Source organism: Dermacentor albipictus, chromosome 1 (assembly GCF_038994185.2).
Source record: "Dermacentor albipictus isolate Rhodes 1998 colony chromosome 1, USDA_Dalb.pri_finalv2, whole genome shotgun sequence".
NCBI classification, from domain to species: domain Eukaryota; kingdom Metazoa; phylum Arthropoda; class Arachnida; order Ixodida; family Ixodidae; genus Dermacentor; species Dermacentor albipictus.
In genome coordinates this window covers 358725681-358751102 of record NC_091821.1, presented here as the reverse complement: position 1 = coordinate 358751102, position 25422 = coordinate 358725681, and the positions used below count along the sequence as shown (strand labels likewise).

General features: G+C 42.9%; 1 protein-coding gene across 1 annotated transcript; it reads right to left on the bottom strand.

Moving 5' to 3' along the window:
• Nucleotides 1-890: 890 nt before the first annotated feature.
• Nucleotides 891-24650, bottom strand: LOC139054598 (aldehyde dehydrogenase, mitochondrial-like). The gene is made up of 12 exons (XM_070531834.1): nt 24361-24650; nt 24076-24180; nt 22066-22206; nt 21905-21984; nt 17494-17605; nt 14256-14498; nt 13677-13779; nt 11215-11399; nt 10456-10620; nt 4370-4527; nt 2228-2342; nt 891-1032 (listed from the first exon to the last, which is right to left on the bottom strand). The coding sequence occupies exons 1-12, from the start codon at nt 24478-24480 to the stop codon at nt 1000-1002; spliced, it is 1560 nt and encodes a 519-aa protein (XP_070387935.1). The 5' UTR covers nt 24481-24650; the 3' UTR covers nt 891-999.
• Nucleotides 24651-25422: the final 772 nt, after the last annotated feature.

The following is a 25422-nucleotide window of genomic DNA, read 5'->3' as shown; positions in this document are numbered from 1 at the left end:
CCAAAATGACATTAAATTTGTACAGCATCACACTGTTTCATACAACCTACAGTCTCTCAGATACAGAAGCTCATGTACAAGCGAATAAACTGCTTTGCTTGACAAGAGGAATTTTCATTGCTCTGGGTGCTGTCTTAAAGCACACGGCAGTTTCTAAGCAGTACATTATGCAGGCTACAGCACTGTCCTATATGTCTCTATGTGCACGTCTACTGCCTCATCTCCTGTGTAATCACGTGCATGTGTGTGTGTGTGTGTGTGTGTGTGTGTGTGTAGACGTGATCAAGAGTCTACAAAAGACACTAATGGAGGGCAGAGACACCAAGTCAGGACTATATTTTGGCTACTTTGCATGGCATTTTCTCTAGTAATGCGATTTAACAACATAGGTGACACGACCCGCTTTATGAAGTGCATAGTTCATTGAAGGCTATGTTTTGCTATGAAAGGGTTCACCCAAGCTACCTGTGGTCTGATGTTATTTGAAGCCCTCCAAAGTAATCGAACCCTACAAATTAAACTACACTGAAAGCTCAGTATTAAGTGCAGAGTAAATTTTCTTGCCTTCAACTAACTCTACACAGTCCAGACCACAAGAGCTAGAACATGAGCCATAAAATCTTATGGTAGGTGATTCAAGTGCAAGTGCAAACGACATATTTCAATATTTGGCTTCATTGCTTGACAGATCTTTCTTCCACTAGTCCTGTGCACAAAAGATGAAACTGTGGCATAACCTAGAAGCTTTCCACAGGGCACGAGTGTAAACTCAGAGGTCATGCTACCACGTGTTCAGCGCGAGAAGTTGCTTAAGTATATATAGGATTTCCTCAGAATCAAAAGTAAAATTGCAAATATCTCAATTTGCATGTCTATACATAATGAGGAAATTAAGTAGTCAACCATTTATTGAGCATCATAGCCACGAGTATAACAGGAACTTGAGATATTGAAAAACAGATGATGTTTGTAAAAATACAAAATTACGTATATTTCAGCTTAGCTGTTCTTCTGTCCCATCTTCATGATCACCTGCAGGTGCAAAAAGAAACAAATTCAGTGAGGTGCATTCAATTATGTTGCATCTTAAATCTTTCCTTTGCTATATATTTTAGAGCCTCAAAAATTAAGATGGGAATATTGCTCCAAGGGTATTTACTTATCCAAACTTGGCAAATACAAAACTTGTCAGTCAATTAAATTTGGTACCATTAGATCAACATTTTTAAAAGCACAGTATATTTAAAAAAGGCTGAAAGGTGCAACATCAGGCTGCACTAGAAAACTGCACTGTTAACTGAACTCCAGGTAAATATTGCATGAAGGTCTCAACTGGCTCCCATACATTTCTGTAGGCATTTTTGTGTCCGCAACATAACCATCACGATTCCCAGAGATCATGCCAGCATGTGGAAGAGCACTTGAGCAACAGTATTCTGGGCTGCTTTGTTTGTGTGCATTGGAAGTCGTGCTCCAGAATAGTGGCCGAGGCAAGGGAAGTGGCATTAGCAACTTTGTTTAATTTAAATTGTTTCAATTATGCAAGATCGCATAAGTCTCCCAAATTTATTTTGTCAAGCAATACATGCAGCTCACAATGAATGATCACTTTGCCAGGTTGAGCACGTCAAATCAACAATTCTGTGCCCGCCGCCATAGCTTTGCCGCATTTTGATGGGGGCGAAATAAAAAGCACTCACGCAGTTTGATTTAGGGACATGTTGAACACCACAATGCCAAAATTATTCCGGAGTGCACCGCTATGGCCTGCCTCATATAATCGAATTGTGACTTTGGCACGTACAGCCCCATAATCCAATTCAAATTTAATGGCTCTGCCACAATGCGATGTGCCATGCGAGGCAATGACAATGCTCAATCCTCTCAGGGGGTTATGAAACATGGCGCACAACAATGCCTCAAGCAAGCACCTCTCCTTGCGTGTTCTGTGTACTATGCAGACAAACAGCAGTGGTGAATGCAAGGTAACGTTTAACGTCAACTAGCCACTCTCGCATTGGATGAAATGTTGAGTTTAAACATTCGCCGTCAACATCACTGCTAATTATCGTCAGTCAAAGCAAACAGCGCAGAAAGCTTCGCTTACATCGATTCCCACAGTGCGTGGGATCTGCATAATTTTCAATTATTACTTTATCTTAGTGGTTTGGAACTGGCCAAGAGGCCCCAACCAGCCCAGTTTCCATTCCCCATGATGCAAACCTACCGACTTCACTTCGGTGTAAGCTTCAAGTCCGTATTCCCCAAGTTCACGGCCAATGCCAGACATCTTGTAGCCTCCAAAGGGCACTTGGGCAGTCAACACATCATAGCAGTTCACCCTGAAGCAAGAAATAAATTTTTGCAGAATAAACAAAGGCGCTTGGAGAACAAAAAGAAAAGTACAAGCCAGCAGTTGTCTTATAATGTATTATTCATGGAGCACTTAAGCATAATGCAGTACAGTATATAAATTTGCTTGCTGCATTTAGAGATAACAGGAGTTTATGGCAGGGTCAGTGTATTTGATTGGTTTCTGATTGGTTTTTGATTGGTCAGTGTGTTTGATCGGAGCTGTTAGAAGTTCAGATTGATTGCTATTTGAGTGCGAGACATGGCTCTCCAACCAAACACTCTGCCCGATCTCGGAGGATTGCATGCCTTTCGTGCCTCGACACCACTGGTATGGGCACTGTAGACTCAACGTACAGCAGCAGCAGAGGCAGTTCCTCCACTGTCAGTAGCCACTTCTATTCCAACAGCCGATTTCATGGCTGCTACTTTTCTGACATCGTGTGCATGGATTGCATCCAAAAAAATCAAGAGAGACGTTGTACGGCATCTAAAACTTCGGTCGCAGTTATACAGTCGACTTCCGTTAATTAAGCTGATCGCATTATCTGACTGGTTTAACTAAACAAGATGCTGAAAAAACCCCAAAACATACCACTGATTCATTTGGCAGTATTTGCCCGATTCTAACACGTCCTGGAATCAAATGCGCGGCCACTTTCTGCACGTCAAAAGCAGTAAACTAACATAGATATGACATTAAAGATTCTAAAGAAAGTAGAAATCTAACGGGTACACCTGTTTTTTTAGCGAGAAAAATCTTTGCACCATGATGGCCGGTTTTCTAAAGTCAGCCATGCCACACGGTTTTTTTAAGTCAGCTTCGGCACAATACATTCATGTTATGTGGCAATGTGGCAAAACATGCAAATGTGAAGGCAGTTTATGTTTTAGTCTGATTGCACAATGCGAGCAATTTCCTCTAAGCTCTGCCGAGGCAGGCTATGCCACCAGAGGCGTTGCTATGGAAGCCACCATAGGGTCACCCTGACTGGTCAAGTTCTAACTAGCCGGCAAAGGCCAATTTTAGGATTGAAACAATGAAAGTTTGGGCCCACAGAAATGCATGAATGCCAGCGGGGACCTCTGGCCAGGAACAAATAAACTGAAAAATTGAATTAAGCCGAATAGAATCAATGGAAGTTTACTGTACATTGGTTTGATAGAGAAGATGGTGGTGCCACAAGAATGATGGAATAATTGACCATGTCCATAAAACTGGTTGGTGACTGTAAATGAATTCTCAGGTTTGTCTTGGCTAAGAGCCATGTCAAGGGCAATGAGACTTCATTACCAATGCCAAAATTGTCGATTGTACATGTTTCAAAATTTATTTTTGTTCATTCTGAATACATTGAAAATTCAGAATACTGAAATTCAAACCAAAGCAAATACCAAACAGAGTAATATTCGCAAGAATATTAAAAAATACTGAGTGTCTGTACATGCTTATAATAGTGTTATTCAAATGTAATCTAGATTTAGTGACAAGAAAACCTTATAAAGCACTTACTTAACGGGCAGGACAAACAGTATATCATAACATGGGCAAGATGAAGGACACAGCAGGCCACTTTGTTCCTGTTATTTCGCAATGCTTACCACATGGGCTAACTAGCCCAATGTCATATGCTTTTGCTGTATTATTTAATTGCCAAAAATTACGAGAATAATGGGTTTGTTAGAATGAGAAAAAACTGCTCTAATGAAATGCAGCTAGTCAAGCAAAACACAATTACACCTAAAAAAAAGACAAAAAAAACTGTCAAAAGCCATAAAGCCGTACGGGACTATATAAAGAAATGTTGGTTTAGTGTCCACAGTTCGCACTGTGCCTAAATTATTCCAGCGCCAGACTTCCCTCCATTAATATTAGCATGAAACTATCCCGAAAACATATTTATGAAAGCTGGGTTCAACAATGTGAAATGAAAAAAGGGTGGGGGCAGCACAGAGGCAAAATATTTTGCACAATCCAATTAATGCCACAGTGATAGAAAAAGATACTGATGCTCACCAGACAGTTCCAGCTTTGATCCCAGATGAAAAATGCAAGGCCTTCTCAAGGTCTCGTGTGAAGAGGCTCGCAGCTAAACCATACTCAGTACGGTTTGCACGCTCAATCATCTCATCAATGTTTTCAAAACGCAGAATCTGCATTACCGGGCCAAATATCTGCAATGGAAAGAAATGTAACTACTATGTTAGTATGCTATATGCCATAGAATAACAGATGCATGGAGCTTCTCTATACCTTCCTGAAGACCAGATGGTGCATGTATGAATGTGACAAAAATTAAAAAGATGCTTTTGCACAGCAAAGCAGGTCACCATGTAGAATGGACAGTTTTATATACAATTAACAGTGTCGCCACAGTAGCTGCCAACTTAAACATGACAGGGATGCAAGCGTAACACTTTTGGAGCAACATTTAGAGCAACTAAGAACATGAAACCATTAAAAAAAAAAGCATTTAGAGCACATTATCACAGTATGTGCACACATTCTTCGCGATCTTGGTAGTATGATGGCTACAAACTGTGCAACATGAATCTATCTGCACTATGGCTTTTCCTTATTTACTTAGATGATTTAATCTTTTTCCTTTCAAACACAAATGTCAGAGCCATGCTCCACAGCCACATCTTCCTACAAAGATGTCGTGGGGTGTTCGGCATGCAAGCTTTTCTGTGTACCAGTGTGTGTGTGTGTGAAAACTTATTGCAATGAGGTCCAGAGGCTCGACTTTTTAAGCCAAGGCGGGCCGCTCCCACATTGGCACTGTCAGGCCAAGCCTTTCAGCAACATCATGGGCCCTCTGGACGGCCCTTAGTTGGTCCTGAAACAATGGGCTTTGAATCCTTTTCTTCCATTGCATCATGGGGGAGTCGCGGGACACCCCGGCAGCATATGTCTGATTCCAATGATGCCATTACAATCGTTGCAGTTCATTTTGATCTCCCTCTCTGGATATATTTTATTAATGTGGTACGGTGTGGGATATGTACCCATTTGTAATAAGCGCAGCGAGACTACCTGAGCCCTGTGCAGTTTTGAATGTGGCAATGGCAATTGCCTGCGTCCTAAATAGTATTGTTTGGTAATGTCATTGTATGTTATTAAATGATCACTAGATTCCCTGGCTTGATGGTGAACAGCTCGATTGTGCCTGTCACGGTGAGCAAGTCCTCATGCCAAGTCATGTACCAGTGCTAACAAGGGAAAGATGGTGTTTGAAAGTGAAATGCAAGTTGTCTTCGCAAGAAGTAAAGAAATGTGAAAGTATCAATTTATATCCAAGAAGAAAAATATTGTGCAGATGTACTTTGTACTTCGAGAATCAATGTAATGCAAAGCATTTTACAGGTAGCTACCTATCTAGCCTTGTTTGAGGTTCTGCAAAGGGTTACAAAATGGTGCAACATGTCCATGCAAGGTGTGCATGTGTGCGATGACAATGGAAAAGCAACAAAAATGGCATGATAACAGTGACTTCATAACAGTGACTGCAATAGCGTGATGCCAATGACGACGAAAATGATGGCATGGCAACTGATGAATTGTACCCCAACGAGGAAACAACACAACCTGTTCTGTTACAACTTCGCCCACCCTGAAAGTGGTGCAATGTCGCATAGTGTTTCAAAGCATTAGGTGCTATTAGGGAAGGATAGAGGAAACTGGCGCACTCTCGCTGGGGGACTCCGATTCAAACACCTCCGGACTTATCAAGGGAGGCCAGGCCGCCCCTTGTCTGGTAGTCAGTAATACATGCACACATATACCAAATCTAGGCCGATAGTTTTTTTTTTTTCAAATAATTACATACCAAACTAGTGTCAGCTTAGATTCGGGGATTTTTTAAAATCTCGCCAGTTTGTAATTGAAAATGATAAATATGGTGCATAGCTAGCCATTTTGACCTGTGCCACAAAACAAGCGAAACCACAAACGAGAAGTTGTGCTAGCCGGTCATCAAACGTTGAAGCCGGGTAGGACTTCAGCATCTATGAAAAAAATGTCCGTCGTTGGAGGGGGCAACGGGAGACACCTTTTGCGTGTGCCGCAATGACAACATAAGGAAGATAAGTTCACCAAGATCACACTGCGTTTTGACACATACGAGACATGCCATACTGTCTGCGCATACGTGGGCGTGCGGATATGAGCTTGCACGCATCCGCAAGCTTACAAGGCTAGCAGCGATGATGAAGTAGAGTGAGCTCGGCATGTTCATGCTAAATAAATACCGTTTTAATTTTGTGAACGCTGTACTCACAATGGTGTTGCAGACCATGGACAATGGGTATTTGGCATGGTCTGCTCGACCACAGGGGAGCTGCGACTTTTCAAGGTCGACTGACGAGCCGCAGCGATGCTGTGCCCCATTATTGCAGCCAATATTCAACTGGAGACCCTTATTCACAGTGACGAATGGGCCGCATACAACTGTATCGCAAATTTCGTGGATGCTAAAGGAGTGTACCTCAATCTGCACTGGGAGACTATACCACAGCGTGAACTTTGTGGGCCCCATCACGGGCGTTCACACGCAAGAAAGCTCAGTGCCCTTCCACTCTGAAGGATGACCACCGAAGCTATGTATGTGGACCCCTTAATGGCTAACTGCACCTCCACCATGGGTCGGCCCGGCATTTCACTATCTCCGGGATCGGCACACATATGGGGAATGCTTATCGCCTTCACCTCCGCCACGGATTGGACCAGTATAGCACTATCTTCAGAATTGGCCCACGTATGGGTAGTGCTTAACGCCTGCTTCACCTCCGCCAGGCTTACCAGGCCGCTGCGGGTCAGCCTGGTATTGCACTATCTTTGGAATCGGCCCACGCATGGGGAGCGCTTCACACCTGCTTCACCTCTGCTGCTGGTCGGCATTGCGCTATTTTCGGGATTGGTCCATATATATGAGGAGTTTTGTGTCAACACAGACATGACACTAGGGGCAGTAGCCCTTAAAATGGAATGTTATTGGCAGAAAGTGAAGCGCCACCTCCTTAGTGCCAGCTACAGGGTAACTGTACTGCTGCTGGAGTTGCGCTTCACGTGGCTATGGTGGCAGTCAATGGCCACAAGCGCAGAAAAGACTGATTTCTGCATTTGTTAGAAGCCATCGCTCAGCACAACCCAGTGAGAAGGCACATCACAAAGTAAAGGAAAATAAAGCGCAGTTTCCTGACCCTTTCCTTGTATGAATGTTTTCCATCATTTCTGCATGCTTACATACACGTTATGCCCGTGGCACAGCACTTCCGCACTAACTGATGCTCACTTAGTCTTTATATATAAGCCTGAGCCGTGAGCGATCTGTTGAAAGCCCAGTGCGGAAACCAGGCGCACACCTATGTGCACTCGGGAAAGCATGCATAAGCACATAGCGAGCTGCATCAATCCAATCCAGAAGACAGAGGAGGAGCAGGAGTGCACCGCCACCAACTTGTGACAGTAACTCAGCGTTACCCACGCATGCACACATGCGTGTATACACATGAACGCACACACATTGAACTCCTAAGTGTGGATATTTGGACACCAATTCTGTTAGCTTACCTCTTCTAAATAGCTCCAAGGAAGGTAGTATAGCAATATCAGCTGCCACTTAAATGTTTAGATTAAAGACCCAGGATGCATCGCGCCAGCATGATTTTCAAGAAGACATACACAGACAATGCTTTGGACCCACAACTAAAGCAGCCTACAGCTATAAGCATTGTGCCACAGGCATCACAAAATACAGACTATGCACATGCTGCACTGGCACTGCCCCGATTTTTGTTTCTGTAACTTGTAATCCCATGCCTGTGACTTATGGAGTGCTGCAATCACAATTATACAAATCAACGACATATACTCTTGTTTCATAATTAGTAGGAAATGCTGTAGATGCTGTGCAGGTAGTGCAGCCAGAAATACCACATCACCGTGCATTTCGTCGTGAACTGGCTTATGGTCTGCAATATATTGTACTGAATAACTTTTCAGTATATGTTAGATCTGCAGCATATGAGGGTAATCAAAATGTGTATTATTTGTATACCTTTTTCCTTGCAGTACATGACGCACTATGTTTTGATTGAGAATGCAAGCGATGCATTGTGAAAAATGCAGAGTCCAGTCATGCAAACTACTCACTTTGCACGTTCTGTGGTAAATAAGTTCAGATTTGCATTTTCTATGAATGAATGATTTCTTCGTACAGTATTGCGGCCTCAACCTACGCTCAATGTCACCACGAATTACATACGCATTTCTATGTATCTTACCTGCAATGCGCCTATTTTTGGTAGCAAATGGAATCAGTGCGAAAATTCACACTACTACCGCAGCATTGCTTGCGATGCATTACACTGAGTATAACCATAAAAGAGATCTACAGAATGTGATGAGTTGTGGCCCTATTTCATAAAAAATATTACAAGAAATACTTGGCACAGGTTGGGTATTAATCACTCAGATTTTGCATATATTGTGCAAAATAAAGTGGTTCAGCTTCCTAGTACAGTTAATATAGCAACTGCATCACTTCTTCGGCCATGCACAGCACAAAAGTTATCACTTCACTAAGGCAGTTGGCATGTATTAATGAAATAACAATGGAAGGCAGATGGGTTTCCATAATTCAAACTAAATATCTTCAGTCGTCAAGTTGCTTTAAGCAAGTGGAACATTCTCCCACTTCCTTTTATAGTAAAATTCTTCCACATTCCCCCTGAAAAACAACATAGTGGAGCACATCTATTACATTCAAGTGCGACAAAAAGGTACTATCACAAATGTGATAAAAAAAAGCGAAAACCAATTCTATGTAAAATTTTGCGTGTACTTTTGTATGACAATGCACATTAAATATTACCACAGTCCTATACCACAGCGGTACTATACCATAACGTTACACCCATCATTCTTCTTTCCAACGAGCTATGGAAAGAAGAATGATGGGTGTAACGTTGAGGGACAAGAAAAGAGCAGATTGGGCGAAGGAACAAATGCAAGTTAATGACATCTTAGTTGAAATCAAGAAAAAGAAATGGGCATGGGCAGGACATGTAATGAAAAGGGAAGATAACTGATGGTCATTAAGGTTTAACGACTGGATTCCAAGGGAAGGAAAGCGTAGCAGGGGGTGGCAGAAAGTTAGGTGGGTGGATGAGATTAAGAAGTTTGCAGGCACAACATGGCCACAATTAGTACGTGACCAGGGTAGTTGGAGAAGTGTGGGAGAGGCCTTTGTCCTGCAGTGGGCGTAACCAGGCTGATGATGATGATGATACTACAGCAAACATTGGAACAGCAATCAATATACAGTTAAAACTCGATATAACGAAGTAGGTGAAATGAGCAATTTGCTTTGTTATATCGAAGTTTCGCCGCATTGAAATTCAACTTTTTATGCAAATGAGTATACGCCGATCAATTTTTCTTGTATGGAAAGGGGCTGCACAATTTTCCTAATTATTGGGCAATTGAAAAAAGCAGATTTGCATCAGAAAAAAGATCTTGATGAATTTGGGAGTCTGTGACAAATGATACGGTTTCATGCCACATTGATGATATCTTCACATCAGCAGTACAAATTAAGCGAAGCCAGCCACACTTTCACGTGCACTCCGCCTCTGCGCCTGATAGCGTTGCCTGCATTGGGACGCTATCATGAAAAATGCCGGCAGCATGGAGCGAATGATTCGTCTGCTTCTTGCTCCAACGGGTCACTGAAATTCAAGATTACGCAACCTCCAATACTAAACGCGCGGGAAGACAGCTTGCAAAGACGGCGTGCCGAGACAGCCACGTCGTCTCGGCACGCCCACTCTTTGCACACGTGGCAGATTACACCTAAAGCAAGGTGCACGGCTGCATGTGTGCTCAGCCGCGCTTGCAGCCATGCGCAGCCACGGCCAAGACGCGTGGCAACTTGTTCTTCGTTATATTGAGGTTCCAATTACATGGTGTTCTGTGGACAAGAGGTTACAAAAAGTTAAATGCTTTGTTATATCCAGAATTTGGTTATATTGAAGTTCGTTATATCGCGGTTTAACCGTACAAGGATTTGGAAATGAGATGACTTTGTTCCCAGCCCTTACCTCTTCATTGGCAATGCGCATGCCATCTTTAACATCCGAGAAAACGGTCGGTTCAACAAAGTAGCCTGTTGATCCATGCCTGGCTCCACCACACAGTAGGCGAGCTCCTTCTGTCTTACCACTGTCAATCAGGTTCAAGATTTTTCCCAGCTGTTCCTGGTCCACCTGCATGCATGGGCATAAAAAACTTCACCTTAGAACAAATTCAGTATTCACAGCCTCTTGTTCCAGCTTCACACAGCCTTGCATGCTTATCTGCAATGTACAGTAGAACCCCTATGAAATGTTTTTCACTGAACTGCAGGAATATGAATTACAGTAAAACCTTACAGGCTATGTTTCTTACAAATACATTTTCCCAGTTTATAGCTGGTGGAGTCCTGTCCTGTGTGATAACAGTGTGTTCAGCATATCCACCTAACATTTTTTTGGCTACATTACAAATATACTCCTGCTGTCCTACTATGAAAAACAAATTACAGGGAAAAACGTGACTGTGCTTTCAGAGAGGTATGACTAAGTGGGGTCCAACTGGAGAGGTTGGATGCGGCATACTTTCGACTCGTCTATTTCACTTATCAGAAAGCATTGAGCCGTTAACGTGAAAGTTTTTTACTCTATGCAGTGTGCTATGCTTAGACCTCATCTTGTGCAAGAGCTGAAGTTAAAAATTGGTAGCAGAGGGAAAGCAAGTATGATAGCACCGACAATGACAAAAGTGAAAAACCGGAAAGTACAGATACATGTCCGTATCAATACCTGGGGTCCCTGCGTGGTGTTGGCATCAAAGGGGTCACCGAGAACTCTCTGCTTAGCAAGTTCCACACTTCGAGCCACAAAGTCATCATAGATGGCACCCTCCACAAAGATGCGCGAGCCAGCACAGCAGCACTGGCCTTGGTTGAAGAACAATCCAAAATGAGACGTCTCTATTGCTTCGTCCACTGTAATGTTGACACACAGAGGGAAAAAATTCAGAGGGAAACAAATGCACAATGCACCGTGAATGTTCTGTCTAGCACTACACAAGCCCTTAATTCCATGAAAAATTGAGCGGCTGCATTCGTTGTCGAAATCTGTCTGTACTATAGAAAGCACACAGTATGTGTATGAGAAGACCTGACCTAATTTTAATTCGCAGAAGTCTTACTCATCATTTTAAGTTCTACCGATACAGGCAGTTATGGGTGCCACTAGTCATACTTTAAAATAAGTGCCTCAGAGATGTCTTACACCGCAACTAGGTAGAATCAAACCAGGTCTAACATGCCACCAGCAAGTTAAACTTCTAGTTGCTTTTAAGTGTGCAAGACAGTAACACACGTTCTGTCTGGTATAGATTTGCACAAATAAAATCAGCTCATGTCATCTGTAATATCTTTGTTTAGTTCTTGTAGCTGTGAAATTGTTAATGGCAACAGGCTTACGCTCAAAGAAATGAACGAAAAATGAAAAAATCTTTAAAATTAATTTTACGTGATGCATTGGCTGCTCTGTTAAACTAGTGTCGTTCGATACCATCAAAAAAGCTTAATTATATATACAGTCGATCCCGGATATATCGAACTCGAAGGGGATCGTGAAATAGTTCAATATATCGATAATTCAAAATATAAAATATGCATGTCAAAAGCTTCTCTAACAACACACATCTCAAGGCAGTTTCCCAACGTCATGACTAATGGGAAATTACCGATCTGTGCCTCCAAGGTACGTAAAAAAAACAACACAGCGCGATGACCAGAGCACTTTATTTCGGAAGAAAAAAATCTGTGACCTTTGCTTGCTTTTTCTTCTGCACCATCAAGTTCATTAAGCTGTCCTTAAGGTTGTTGGCAGTGTCCAAATAAGAAAGGCCAGCTCCTTTCATTGTGCCACAACAGCGGCGAATGACGCTGAAAGCTGATGCAAGTTCAGCTGCAGTGCATGGCGGTTGGTCCTTTTCGTCGGAACCTTCGCCGCTGCTCGAGTCTGCGTCCTCATCACTCATGATGTCAGCCACAATCTCCGCATCAGCACGATATGCTACAGCTTGCACACCGTCGTCAGCACTGACAAAATCGCGTGCTGTAACGCCACCTGGGATGGCACCTGGGAATGCCGAAAGCTCGCGAAATTCGCTGTCCAGGCATCCAGCTGTTCAAGCATCCAGTATCCGGTATGTTCTTGGCACGTGTCTCCAAAAACCAGGCATACAATGCCTTCTCGACTTTGTCAAAGGTTGGGATGCGCACACGACACGCTCCAGGGCGACTGGACAGCACTGCCTTCAGCTTAACATCGGCTTTGTTCTTGATCGTACTCACGGTGTTGCGACGAATTCCGAACGCCGCGCCGACCGATGACTTTTTCTCGCCTGCCTCCACCCGTCGAATGATGTCCGCCTTTGTTGAAAAATCCACATTCTTGCGTTTTTTCATGGCCATGGCTCGCCAGCCATGGCCATGAAAACACATGCCAAAAGCGGATAGAAAAACGTACTGCACCACTCGAGTCTCAAACCTTCGCATTGGCCTCTTGAATAAAAGGAACAAAGCAAACCGAAGGACGCACCGCTACGCTTCTCCACACTACCACAAGCCCAAGCTGCACTGACCTCGTTCGTCTCGCTGCGCCAGCGGTGTCAGCCAACCAAAACACAGGAAACGGGCGCCTGCGGTTAGCGTGGTTTCTCCCTCCCGCAACCCTTTCCCACCCAATCGCACTCCAAGTTCTCCTCGTCACGTGCCTTTTACTTACACGCCCCTTTCTCAGAGTGCGGGGCGGCGTGCATGAGATCACAGGTTCATCGCGAGAGTTTTGTGAGGCGAAGCGCACTTGCGGGGGTGGGATGCGATGAGAGAAGTGCACTTGCAGGGATGGGGTATAGTGAGAGAAGCGCACTTGCAGGGGTGGAGTATAGTGGGAGAAGCGCACTTGCAGGGGTGGGGTATAGTGGGAGAAGCGCACTTGCAGGGGTGGGGTATAGTGGGAGAAGCGCACTTGCTGGGGTGCAGCTCAGCACCCCAGCAAGTTCAGTACATTGATATGCCGGTGCACGGGAGTTCTATAGACTCGAACAATAGCGCTATACATTTGCATGGGATTCCCAAGGGGATTTTTCAACTGTTCGATATTGGCAATAATTCGATATATCCGGGATCGACTGTGTGTGTGTATGTGTGTGTGTGTATATATATATATATATATATCATGGCACCCCAAGGGTTGATTGCACTCACAGTTGGCATCCTTGAAGACAATGTTAGGACTCTTGCCACCCAGTTCCAATGTGACCTTCTTCAAGTTTGACCTGGCAGCGGTCTCCATCACCAATTTGCCAACCTGTGAACCGCAAGATGGGGAGGGCTTCGCAAAGTCTTCCACACCAGAAAGCTCTCAAGAAGTCTAGATTATATATAAAATCATTGTTACAGGTTTGGCATGTGGTGTTTCAACTGTTTTGTCACATGGAAAAATAGAACAAATCAAGGCATTACCATAAGATGCTCACCCACATGGCTTTGCTATAGGTGTGCAACTACTTAGTTTACCGGCATTGCTTGAAAACTGGCGGTACTGCCGCGCATTTATCTTTTTCTGAGACATGCAAGAACTGACAGAATCTTGGCTAGCGATCAAATGATTACTGCATATTTCTCACTCACTTTGTTTTTCTGACAAATGTGCACCACTGAGTTTGCTTGTGGGCGCACTCAGTGGCATGCGTGATTTCATTTTGACCGTTGTTGTAGTTGAAAGTACCGATCCTGCCATTAATGTGCGCGAACCTTGTAGAACTAAGACAAAAGATGGCCAACCTCTGTGGAGCCTGTGAAGGCAAGCTTGTCAACATCCCTGTGAGCTGCAATGGCTGCTCCTGCTGTAGGGCCCATGCCAGGCACAACATTGACCACACCAGGTGGGAAGCCAGCCTCAGCGACAAGAGAGGCCACATGAAGTGCCGACAGCGGAGTTTGCTCAGCTGGCTTCATAACCACTGTGTTGCCCATTGCGAGTGCAGGGCCAAGCTTCCAGGCCTGCATCAGTGCTGGGAAATTCCACTGCGAGGCATAAAAACAAGAAATGACATTGTTTTACAATTTATACTGGTGTCACATCGGACATTTTCAAACGTGATCGAGCCCAACCTGGATCAGATTTCTTGATCACAATTCATTTCTTAGTTCAAGCTGTAGAAGGAAGCCGATCGTGATTCAGCAATTCGATCCAGATCTGGCTTGATCGCGATTGAAAACACCCTATGTGACTGAGGTTAAACAGTTAAACCTCGATATAACAAACTTCAATGTAACCAAACCTCTTTTCTATAGAGCGCCATGTATTTAGAACCTCAATATAATGAAGTGCGTTTGTGTGAGATTTCAACATAATAAAATTTCACTGCCACCTTAAAGGAATGCCAAGACAGTAAATGGGAACTTCAGCAGATGCAGATCGTCAAATGATTGAATTACTAGCGGCTGTTTGCAAATGCACCTTTGAAATCACGCGCTGCACAACAAGAGCACCTGCTGAATAAAAAAATCGAAGAACCTGGAAGAGCTGTTGTAACACGCGACCTCACAGCCTGTAACAATGGCTGCAGCTGCCATGCCGAGATAATGGCACGAGTGCAGAAGCCGGAGGTCAGTACGAGTGTGTAATGGTGACTAGACAAGCAGGCATGGTCTTTGCCTGGGCTGCGCAAATAAAGTGACGGCTGATTTCCAAGTATTGTAACTTTTATTCAAATAAAGAGAAGCAACTGCACCGCACGCCACGCTGTCATATCTTGATTTCAGCAGCTGAGAGGGGAAGGGGGACAGTTATCCTCTTTTGCCTATGCCTCCGCTCTGTTGTCAGACTAAACGCTGCACGCAACAGCCGCGCCACATCAGGGAGAAGCTTTGCGCTAGTCCTCACTCTCTTGAATGTCTAATCATGCAAACGACAATAAAGGTTTCGAGTTGGATATCTTGGAGCACAGACACGCCAGAATTCTTCCAACTGATTCTGTTTAGAAACACGAATGCCTTTAACTATTCAATACGAACATACCCACTTACGGCAGTCAACAAAAAGTTTATTATTCAATTTTAGTTAATAGGGCTGCTGACAACGATAATTATAATCTCACTGTGTCCCCCTGGCCACATAACTTATTTGCACAGGTGGTTTTTGCATGCCTCCCAGTGCCCAATTTTAAGAAAATCATAGAGCTTAACTTTGAAGACCCAGCATATAAACTTATTTCATAAGCTAATCCACATAATTTCACCGTGAAACAGTAAAATGTTTATATGACTGCATGATTTGGGTAGCTTCTGCAGCACTGCCTTCTAAGCTTCATACTTTGTGCTTGCACAATCTTGTTTGAAGCCTCTTGTGGGTCATACGTACACACACACACGCACACACACTCACTCAGGCATGCATGCACACACACAAAAAAGAAACTGTTAGAAAAACGCAGAGGCATGCACAAAATTCCGCTCATCATTTGTCGAGTACATGATGGATGGTACCACATTACTATGCTACAAAAAACAGAGGTTTTAACAAGCGGTATCTGTGCCTGACGTGACGATTGGTAAGAAAGAGCATATATATGTCAGTGGCACCATGTGATAGACAAACTTGTTATTGCAAGTCCTTTCAATTTCAAGTTTGTTTCTGTTACATAGAAGTATACACAAAGGCAAGCAAAGTAAAAGAAAAGGGAAGAAGCAGGCTGACAACTGCTACCAGTAGGGGTACGCTTTCCTGCTTTTTAGGATGGAAACAGCAAGGGAAGATAAGCAGTGTGCAACAAAGTTTAGTTTCATGCAATATACACATTGACTAACACTACAGCAGAACAAGCATTTGCTGTTCTGCTGGCTGCGTTTAAGCCCAAAAAAGTGCTTTCTAATTAGGGATGTGTGAATTTTCTAAACTTCTGAATAACATAAAATATTGCCCTATTCGATTCAGTCGTCAAATCAAATAGTTTCATTTGGTCCTCGAATCTAATAATCACTATTGGAAAATGTGAATATCTTTACGATAGTTTTCGAATCCTTCATGTTGACTGCACAAAACCAGACATGGCATTAAAGCAATTTGATAACTTTCATCCCGTCCACAGTGGACACCACATACTAGAGCACACCGTCGTTCAGACAGCCAGATATTTCTGGATAAACACTATCACTGGCAATAAAATGCTTAGACATGGCATTCAACAGTGAGTATTGTTTGGTACTATTTAGAGATGCTACACATGTGTGCTCTCACCAGATTAAATATGAATACATTTCATTGCAACTTCCTTTACACAATAGTGGAACCATCTGCCGCAACCATTCAGGATAGAGAAAATGCTTTTTCCGTTTGGCAATTACCGCAGATGACACATACATATAGTTAGGCCATGGAGTTATACACCAATGTAAATGGGCCAACAAAGGTGCTTTCCTAAACTCTATACGATGATGCATGACTGCTTATGCTCTGAAGAACCCTAATAAAGTTTGAAAACAAACTTTTAGTTGTTCCTAATGTTCCTTGTGTACTTTTATTGTGGCATAATTTATAATGAACAGTGTAATGAGGAAAACTTTATAATGTTGTGAATACTATGATGTGGAAGTAGTCTGATAATAACAGTGAGAGAGCTGCACACTATTTGTAAACTACTCTAAAAATATTCTATTCACTTCTGGCACTATTTAATTTGTGTTCCATTTGTTTATGACACTATTAAATTTGTATTACTGTTTGCACATCCTTACTTCTGATGACAACAGCTTAGAACATATTTGACTGGAAAAAAAGTGAAATAAAGCACTAGTACACAATTAATAACAAACAGGACAAACACTTATGATAATCTTGTTGTGTAGCACATTAAAAACCATTGAAGGTGGCACTCAATATTTTACTAAGATAATGTAAATGAATATGTAAAAAACTCCAATGAAAAGCAGGTTAATAATAATAATATTTTGGGTTTTACGTGCCAAAACCACTTTCTGATTATGAGGCACTGAAAAGCAGGTTATCAGACCTACTCACAGGAATAATCTGCCCACATACACCAACAGGCTCGTGGCGTGTGTAAGCAAAGTAGCTGCCATCAAGTGGGATAGTCTTGCCATGGTTTTTGTCTGCATAGCCAGCATAGTACCTGGATAAAGGAGTAAACCAACACTGCGAAATAAACAACCACAGCATTCAAGAGGAAAGAAAGCATGAACTGGCATTCTTTATATATATGTATATAAAAGTTGCAGTTTAATCCAAAAGGCAAAGCTTCATTGGTAGTGATAGCAAAGTATTAGACTACACAAAGTAAGGTTCGCAGTTTTATCAGCTGTATAAATTGTGGTAAACATTCCCTCTCTAATCACATTAACAAGCATGGCGTCACGCATATACAGATCCTACTCGATGACCGCGAGCACTGGCTGTCACAACGCTGGCGTGATTAAGACACAGGTAGAGCGTAGTGAACGCGTTGCTGTCTCTTGCTTCAATGTGTCTCTAAAACTTGAGATTGTGCAACCTCCAACACTAGGCGAACCGGGAAGACAACACACATGAAGCCACTAGCAACTTCGACTCGCCTAATATTTGATACCACCGCAGATTATTACCTCCAAAATAGGGCCCGCGGGCTGCGTATGCCCTCATCCCTGTGGACAGCCAGCGCAGTGATAATCGGACTAGAGGAGGAGACGCCCGCTCACCTGTGACCCCCACACCCCCGGTAGCGCGCTCCACCATGTTACCGAACTACACTATAACTGCGCGTTCACCTCCCTCCTCCCCCACCATGGACCACTTGATCACGTGACCAACATTGGATGCGCAGGGAGTCAGCGCGCATCAAGCCAGCATCCTTTTCAGCTCAACTGCACACGATTCCCCTTGCACCGACAGCATACGGAGTGCAGGGATAGGATCTCATCACACCAGGACTTTGTACAGACCATCACAGTGATGGCAAAAATTCGCCTGGAGTGTCCCTATATAATTGCTGTCGAAATAATAAATGGGACGTCATTGGCAAAATGTGCACGATGGGCGCCATGCACGTTGACATGCAACACAACACAGAACGTTATGTACTACAAATCATACCTTTTCAAGGTAGAAGTATCCTTGTAATGTAGTGGATGTAGATAGCAGAACTTAAATTTTTAAAAAAAGAAGAAAAAACAACAACGAAGGATAGCTTGCAATGTGAAAGGTACATGCATGCAAGATAAATGGATGCCAGCACTAACCAATGCATTGCTTGCTTCAAGCAAAAAATAAAATTCTGTGATTTTACGTGCCAGCGCCACGATATAATTACGAGCTGTGCCATAGTGGGGGAATTCAGATTAATTCTGACCCCCTGGGATTCTTTAACGTGCACCTGAATTTAAGTACACGGGTGCTAGCATTCTGTCTCTATCGAAATGCGGTCACCGCGGCTGGTACTAGACCCCGCAAACTCTTGCTTGGTGCATGCACAAGCACAAAATATGACTGCTGGCCCAAGCTCCCCCTGTTAGCAGTTCTTAAAGAAAAGGCTAGTTACATTTTATCACATTTCTTTACGTTGTTCATGTCAAAAGCTGAGTAAATATACCCTGCAGCTCCATCCATTGTCCTAGGAACAATGCGCACTTGCTTCAGCTTTGATTTCACCAAATTCACCATGAATGAAATGTTATTTGTGAAGAAACAAAATGAAGTTAAGCGGCTCCAGCTGTACCTACATTACCAGTACGACTGCACTGTCCCCTTCACCACATGTATATGTATTATACTGTATATGTATTATATATGTTATTGTATTAAAGTTACTGTATATGCTACCAAAGGTAGCATATACAGTAACTCTAGGGGTGAGCGACAAACAGCGCTGCAGTGTCGCAATAGCGAAATAGTGCGCTATTTGCACACCAACTTGCTGCATGCAAGACCGGCAGCCTTCATTGCATAAATAGACGCATTGTGATCCGTCCGATGACCCGATCGCGCCGTGGCCATGCTGTATGCTTTGGTATCGCTAAAGATCGCTCCTTTATTGGCCACAAGTCCAGGTTGTGAAGTTCTTGGGCTCTGGTCCTGGCCGACGTCAGCACAAGCTGCTTTAACGACGCCAGTGTGTTTTTTAAAGGAAACCGGTCTCACTGAAAAAGATCAAATGTGCGAACTGATGCGCTTCTTTTTTAAATTTATTTCTTAAATGTTCTCTTGCTTTCTGATCTTTTCTGCCCTTACCCCATCCCCCTGTGCAGAGTAGCCAACTGGACACTTAATCTGGTCAACCTCTGCCTTTCACCTCTTGCCTTCCTTCCTTCCCTTCCTCTGCTGCAAATTCACATGCCCATGAAAATTATGCAGATACTGTTCTCATTACACCAGGAATAACATTTTATGAAAATAGAAAATTATTTACACTGCTTGAAAGATTAAATATGGTGGCTAGTGGAAACAATTTACGAGGGGGGGGGGGGGGTGACAATGGTGGTAGGAAGAACATGTATGTGCTAAACCTGCTATGCCGAGTTTGGTGCCTCAAAATGAGGATTTAAGTGCTTTAAGGATTTCAGGATTTAAGTGTTCTTTTGTACTAATTCACTGTCCATGCTTAAAACTAAAACTAAATTTTAATTTTCTTTGATCGGGAACTGTGTATGGGTGTCACAGTGTTAAGGTGGAGTGCTACAAATACATGTAGCATATGGCTGTAAGGAAGCCTAAAGCCCAAACCCCACGAGAGAGAATTTGTGCATGTCGAGCGGCATCTTTGTGTGACAAAATGGGCCATCACAAGAAACTGATTGCTTGTTCTTATCACTCATCACCCGGAAGTGCTATGAGCGATTAGCTCAATAGTGTGAAGCCGGAAATAGATGTACATCAGTCGAGTACTACCAATTCTCACACAGAACGAGCAAATGACTAAATTTTGATACATGCAAGGATAAGAACCTACTGCAAGATGTTCAGAAATATTTTATGCTGCTCCTTACAGTAAAACACATTAACTTAAATTAATAAAGCACACATCACGCCAGTTTTGGTGCGCATTCGCTGCCCTCATACCAGCAACACTGGTGAGATGTCGCCCAAAGTCGTCGCTCACATAGGATACGACTTGTAGGCGATGAGTGAACGCGATGGCCATCTCCATCGTGTTGCTGTCGCGTACAAGATCGCTTGCATGGGGTTTATGCTAAAAACAATAAGGTCGTGCACAAGCGTTTGAAACAACATTTAGCGAAGTGTTATATTGTTATGCAACCATTGCAGGTACTACCTCCATTAGAAAACTAATCATTTAGATGGATAGCTAGAAATACATATGAAACTTGCCATTCAAAGTATTAGGGTTAGGGCAGGACTTCACTCTGTCTGCCTATGTAATCATTATAGATTTTAACCTTGCCGTGCCATAACACATTTGGTCACATTCCTTTGTATGCAAGTTTCAGTATACTTAAAGGAACACTAAAGTGAAAAATGATTTCTTCGGCATCAGTAAATTACTGTTCTGCAACACCAAAAACACCACTCTTACAAAGATAAGACGTTTGGTAAGCCAGAAAAAGTGCAAGAACGAAATACGGGTGGCGACACCTACTCGAGTTCCCGCACCTGGGGGCTGCGACATCTTGGATTTGATGGCATCTTCTAGGGCCTACTAATTATATATAGCGGTACAGATTGACTACATTGTGTTCTAAAGGAACCAAATATTAAACATGGCAAGTTTCGGGAACCTTTATTCAGCCAACGCGGCCCAAATGTGAAAACATACTTTCGAATCCCTGAAGTCGCGCTGACGTACCGGCGCTGGGGTTTCGGCGCGAAGTTCAAATACTGATACTTGGACCTTCATTTTCTCATCTAATAAACTATTTCTTTGAAATGACTGCCTGCAGGGTTCTCAACCAATGCTTGATCAGTCTAAACTGATTTATTGTTTCGCTTTAGTGTCCCTTTAAGTACCTGTGCTGGTCTGCTCCCAGCCGGCAACCTTGTAAAATATATAATGGAGAATCATACAGACATGAAGCTCACTGGCCAGTTTCAGCACTGGTTCAGTGCTTTCTCATGACATTACACTTCAGGTGTGTGGCACATGTAAGCAAAGCCCAGCTTCCTTATGGGTCTGTCCAAGTCCTATACACCTCGCTCACGAAAGTACAATATAGATAGACGTCACTAACCAATGTAATTAATTTTGGCATGACATTTTTCTGTGCCTATCCAGGTATGCATACAGACTCTCCTTGCAATGAACAGGTGAAGACAATGCCTGGAATAAATGCCCAAATTGCAGAGATCATCATGCAAAGGTCACAACTAGCTTTTTGTAATGCACAGGTAGATATAAATGTAGAATAAGAATTGAAGACTGTATAAAGACAAGAAAATGAGCATTAGAATGCCCAGGCATAATATAAAGGTGATGAACTGGTACCTGAGGCACTTGACGACAAGAGGCAGATCAATATTGTAAGCATCTGCAAAAGGCTTCCCATTGTCCAATGTCTCCAGGCTCTGATTATAAATAATGGTAGATGTAAGAAGAAGCAAATTTCCTTACATGTGTCTTCTGATCACTAAAGAATACCAACTCACAGCAAGGAGGCAGCGATCTCGTTCAATAAGGTCAGCAAGACGATTTAGCAGGACACCTCGGTCAGAGGCGTCCATGGTACGCCATTCAGATCCGAATTCAAATGCCTGCCTGGCTGCTCGCACAGCTTTGTCCACATCAGCCTGAAAAAAGCAAGGTCTATTTTAATAACTCTGCAAGCACCAGCATGGCACTACCACGAAGGAGGTACACAGTGGTACACATTGCAGGGCAGCCATATAATGAAAGGCATATACTAAAGGAAGCACTGCAGAAAAAACAATTGACTAAACTACCATGCAACTGAGTATACAGACCAGTGCCATAAAAACTAATACAGGGTAAAGTATACTATGCACATGTATGTGTTTTAGACTTTCAATCATCACAACTGTAGAGCCAGAAAAATTTCAAGTCTAAGCACTCTGCAATTAAGGGATTTCTTTTTGCACCATAATATGGAAGCAAAACTTAGTGTTTGCCTTTGAGCAAGTTTCAATGCAGGAAGTAGTGAAACTTCCTGAAGAAGTAAAATACTTAAAGCACCCTGAGGCTTATTTACATGAGCAACATCTCTCAGCTACCAGTACAATATCTTCTTCTGTGCTCATTTCTTCACCTGATCATATTGCTTAATCATCATTAATCTTTAGAGAATGGGGGGGGGGGGGTGCAAGGGGGAAGTTCCTCTTGGTTCCCGAGTCCCCACTTATAAACAGCATAATCAAATAACCCAATGACAATGCCATAGAGGAATACACAGAATAATTCCATGTAGGAACATGAGCAGTGCAAGAAAACGTAAATGATTTGTGATAAGTGCCATATGAAATCAACCACATATTTATTCAGAAAAGCTATTTATAAGATCAGGTCAATTAAAGCCAGCTGGTTCGTGCATATAAGTGGTCTAATTTCAAGTGTTCCCTAACTGGACTATAATATTCAGCATAACATTTACCTTCAAGATCTTTTTATAGATAAACTAAACATCCACAGCTAAGGTCCCTTCACAGAAAAAGACAAAGAGAGACAAACACATTCAGCAATACATAATACAGTATCAATAAGTGTGACATCACGGTGCCACGCACTGGCATTATTACATCCTTATTATTACTTTGCACATCCATAATGTAGTGTTCAACAAATGGTTTTGAACTACATGCAAAACCTACTTTGATTTTGGGTATAAAGCACATTTTAGATCCCAAGAATTTTACAAAATTGATTCGCCTTAGAGAATAGCATGCTCAATATCACTGACACTTGATTAAACTACCAATATAGCGCTAAATATCAACACTTCCCTGTCTTTTTATTTTGACTATTTCTCCTTTTTATTTAACCTTCTTGAATGCACTGGTCCAAATCAGGATACATGTTGCATGTGCAAATAAATTTCTATTATGTGCCTGCCTTTTGCCTATCTCACCAAGTAGGTTCACACTTTTCTGTTTTCTCTTGTCTTTGAATAAGAATGTCTTGAAGGTGGAGTACTGTTATGTGAAAATTTCACAGAGGTCTAATGTTCATTTTGCACAAGAATTACGTCAAGTGTCACGTGTTTGCAAAAACTTGGCTAAGGTACTGATGAACTAAATAGTTATCGAACTTCAGGGTGCTGAATCGTGTGTTCACTTTTCAAGTGTATCTGAATAAATGAACTTAGTTGTCTGGATAGCATTGCGTTAATGTACTGTTTATTAGAAAGCTACTCAAATATTTGTAACACGTAATGCAAGGGTGAAAACGGTAGCATCCAGTCAGTCAATGACTCGGTATATGAACGGCTTTAGCACGGCCACTGCGTACGATGGGGATGATATCGCACGTACTACGGTTCCTTCATTTTACATATGAGTAGGATTTTTATACACAATAGCCAATTGGATGCATTAATTACCTCTCGATGAACCGCTTTTTTGCAGTCGAATGAGATGGTAATGAATTGCCATATACGTACTACATATATACATGTTCTAGCTGGTGAGAAAAAGAAAATGCATTACCTTATCGCCTTCCTGAACGTGAGTAATCACTTCTCCTGAGGTAGGATTGACAGTGGGAAACGTCTTACCCGAGGCGGAGTTATGCCACTCATTGTTGATAAATATCTGCAGTGGAAGCAAAAAGCAAGTAAATATAACCTTGAGTAAAACACAAACCGTGGCGTCCAAATGGCACCGCAACCGATGCACTCAACTAGCAAGCCATTGCTACATTTCTATAAAGATGTTCAATTTTACGGAAAAGTCAGACTACCCTCGCTTCAGGAGTCGTTCACGCCCCCTCACCTGAGTGTAGGCGATGTCAGGATTCCGCACCGGCTCTGCTGCAACAGCAGCGGTGGATTGATGGAGCATGCCGCACCGCCTGAGGAGCGACAAATTACGCGCCGCTGCTCGGATAAGCATGACTGTCAACGCCTAGAAGTTCCGCACGGATGATCAATAAAGCGCCGGGAGCCGATTTCAACAACTGTTTCTCCCACGCGATGACAAGTAGCGAGCGGCGACAGCAACCCAGCAGGGAACAACGGTGCACCTGAGCTTACACCAGCAGCTTACACTCAACACCCTCGACCAACTCGACTCTCGCATCCGCTCCTAGTTCCTACTCTCGCCACTTTGCTGTCGCCACGGGTGCTTCTAGAACAGGCGTCGCCCAGCATGCCTATCAGCGCTGCAGATAGAAACACAAGATATGTTTTCTCAGCTCATCGTTCCTAGTCGACAGCACGGCCGGGCGCCGTTGCACGCTATCGCAAATATTTACGTGGATGGAGCGCAGACATTCTGTTCCGAATTCGCTGAAGTCCCTAGATTTTTTGTATATGTATATTCGCGAGTGAGCGAGCGAGCTTATATGGTTAAAGAGCAGAAAACTGCTCAAATGTGCGCAGTGTGTTCATAATAGAGTGTGCTTTATATTCAACCTTGCAAAACAGCACTGCACATACGCTGCACATTTTACGTGACAAGTATATTACCCTGAACGGCTCGATGAGTTAATTGCCAAACAAGTTTCGAAATAAACATGACGATATAGCAATTATTAAGACACTCGAGGAACGTTCGCGCCGTCGGCACCGCTACCGCCGTGTTGTCATGGTATCGACGGCGCATGCACGACCCGTGCACGATCATGATGGAATGCAGTACGAAGGTGGCTCGTAGTATGGCCCCTAGAATATCCTAGGGACCATACTACAGTTTTTCCCGCTCCATTTAATACAAGCGCCACTGAATTTAATTCAAATGCCAGCCGAAATAATCCAAACATAAGTGAATTCAATCCAGGCATAACGAAGTTCAAGAACCTTTGAATTACTCTCTGAATTAAAATTTGCGAACATA

Coding starts and splice junctions, on each gene's coding strand:
- LOC139054598 (XM_070531834.1), bottom strand. CDS start 24,480: ATGCTTATCCGAGCAGCGGCGCGTAATTTGTCGCTCCTCAGGCGGTGC. Junction 11,400..13,676: donor TGTCTTCAAGGATGCCAACT/GTGAGTGCAATC, acceptor TCAACATTACAG/TGGACGAAGCAATAGAGACG. Junction 1,033..2,227: donor CTTACACCGAAGTGAAGTCG/GTAGGTTTGCAT, acceptor TTGCACCTGCAG/GTGATCATGAAGATGGGACA.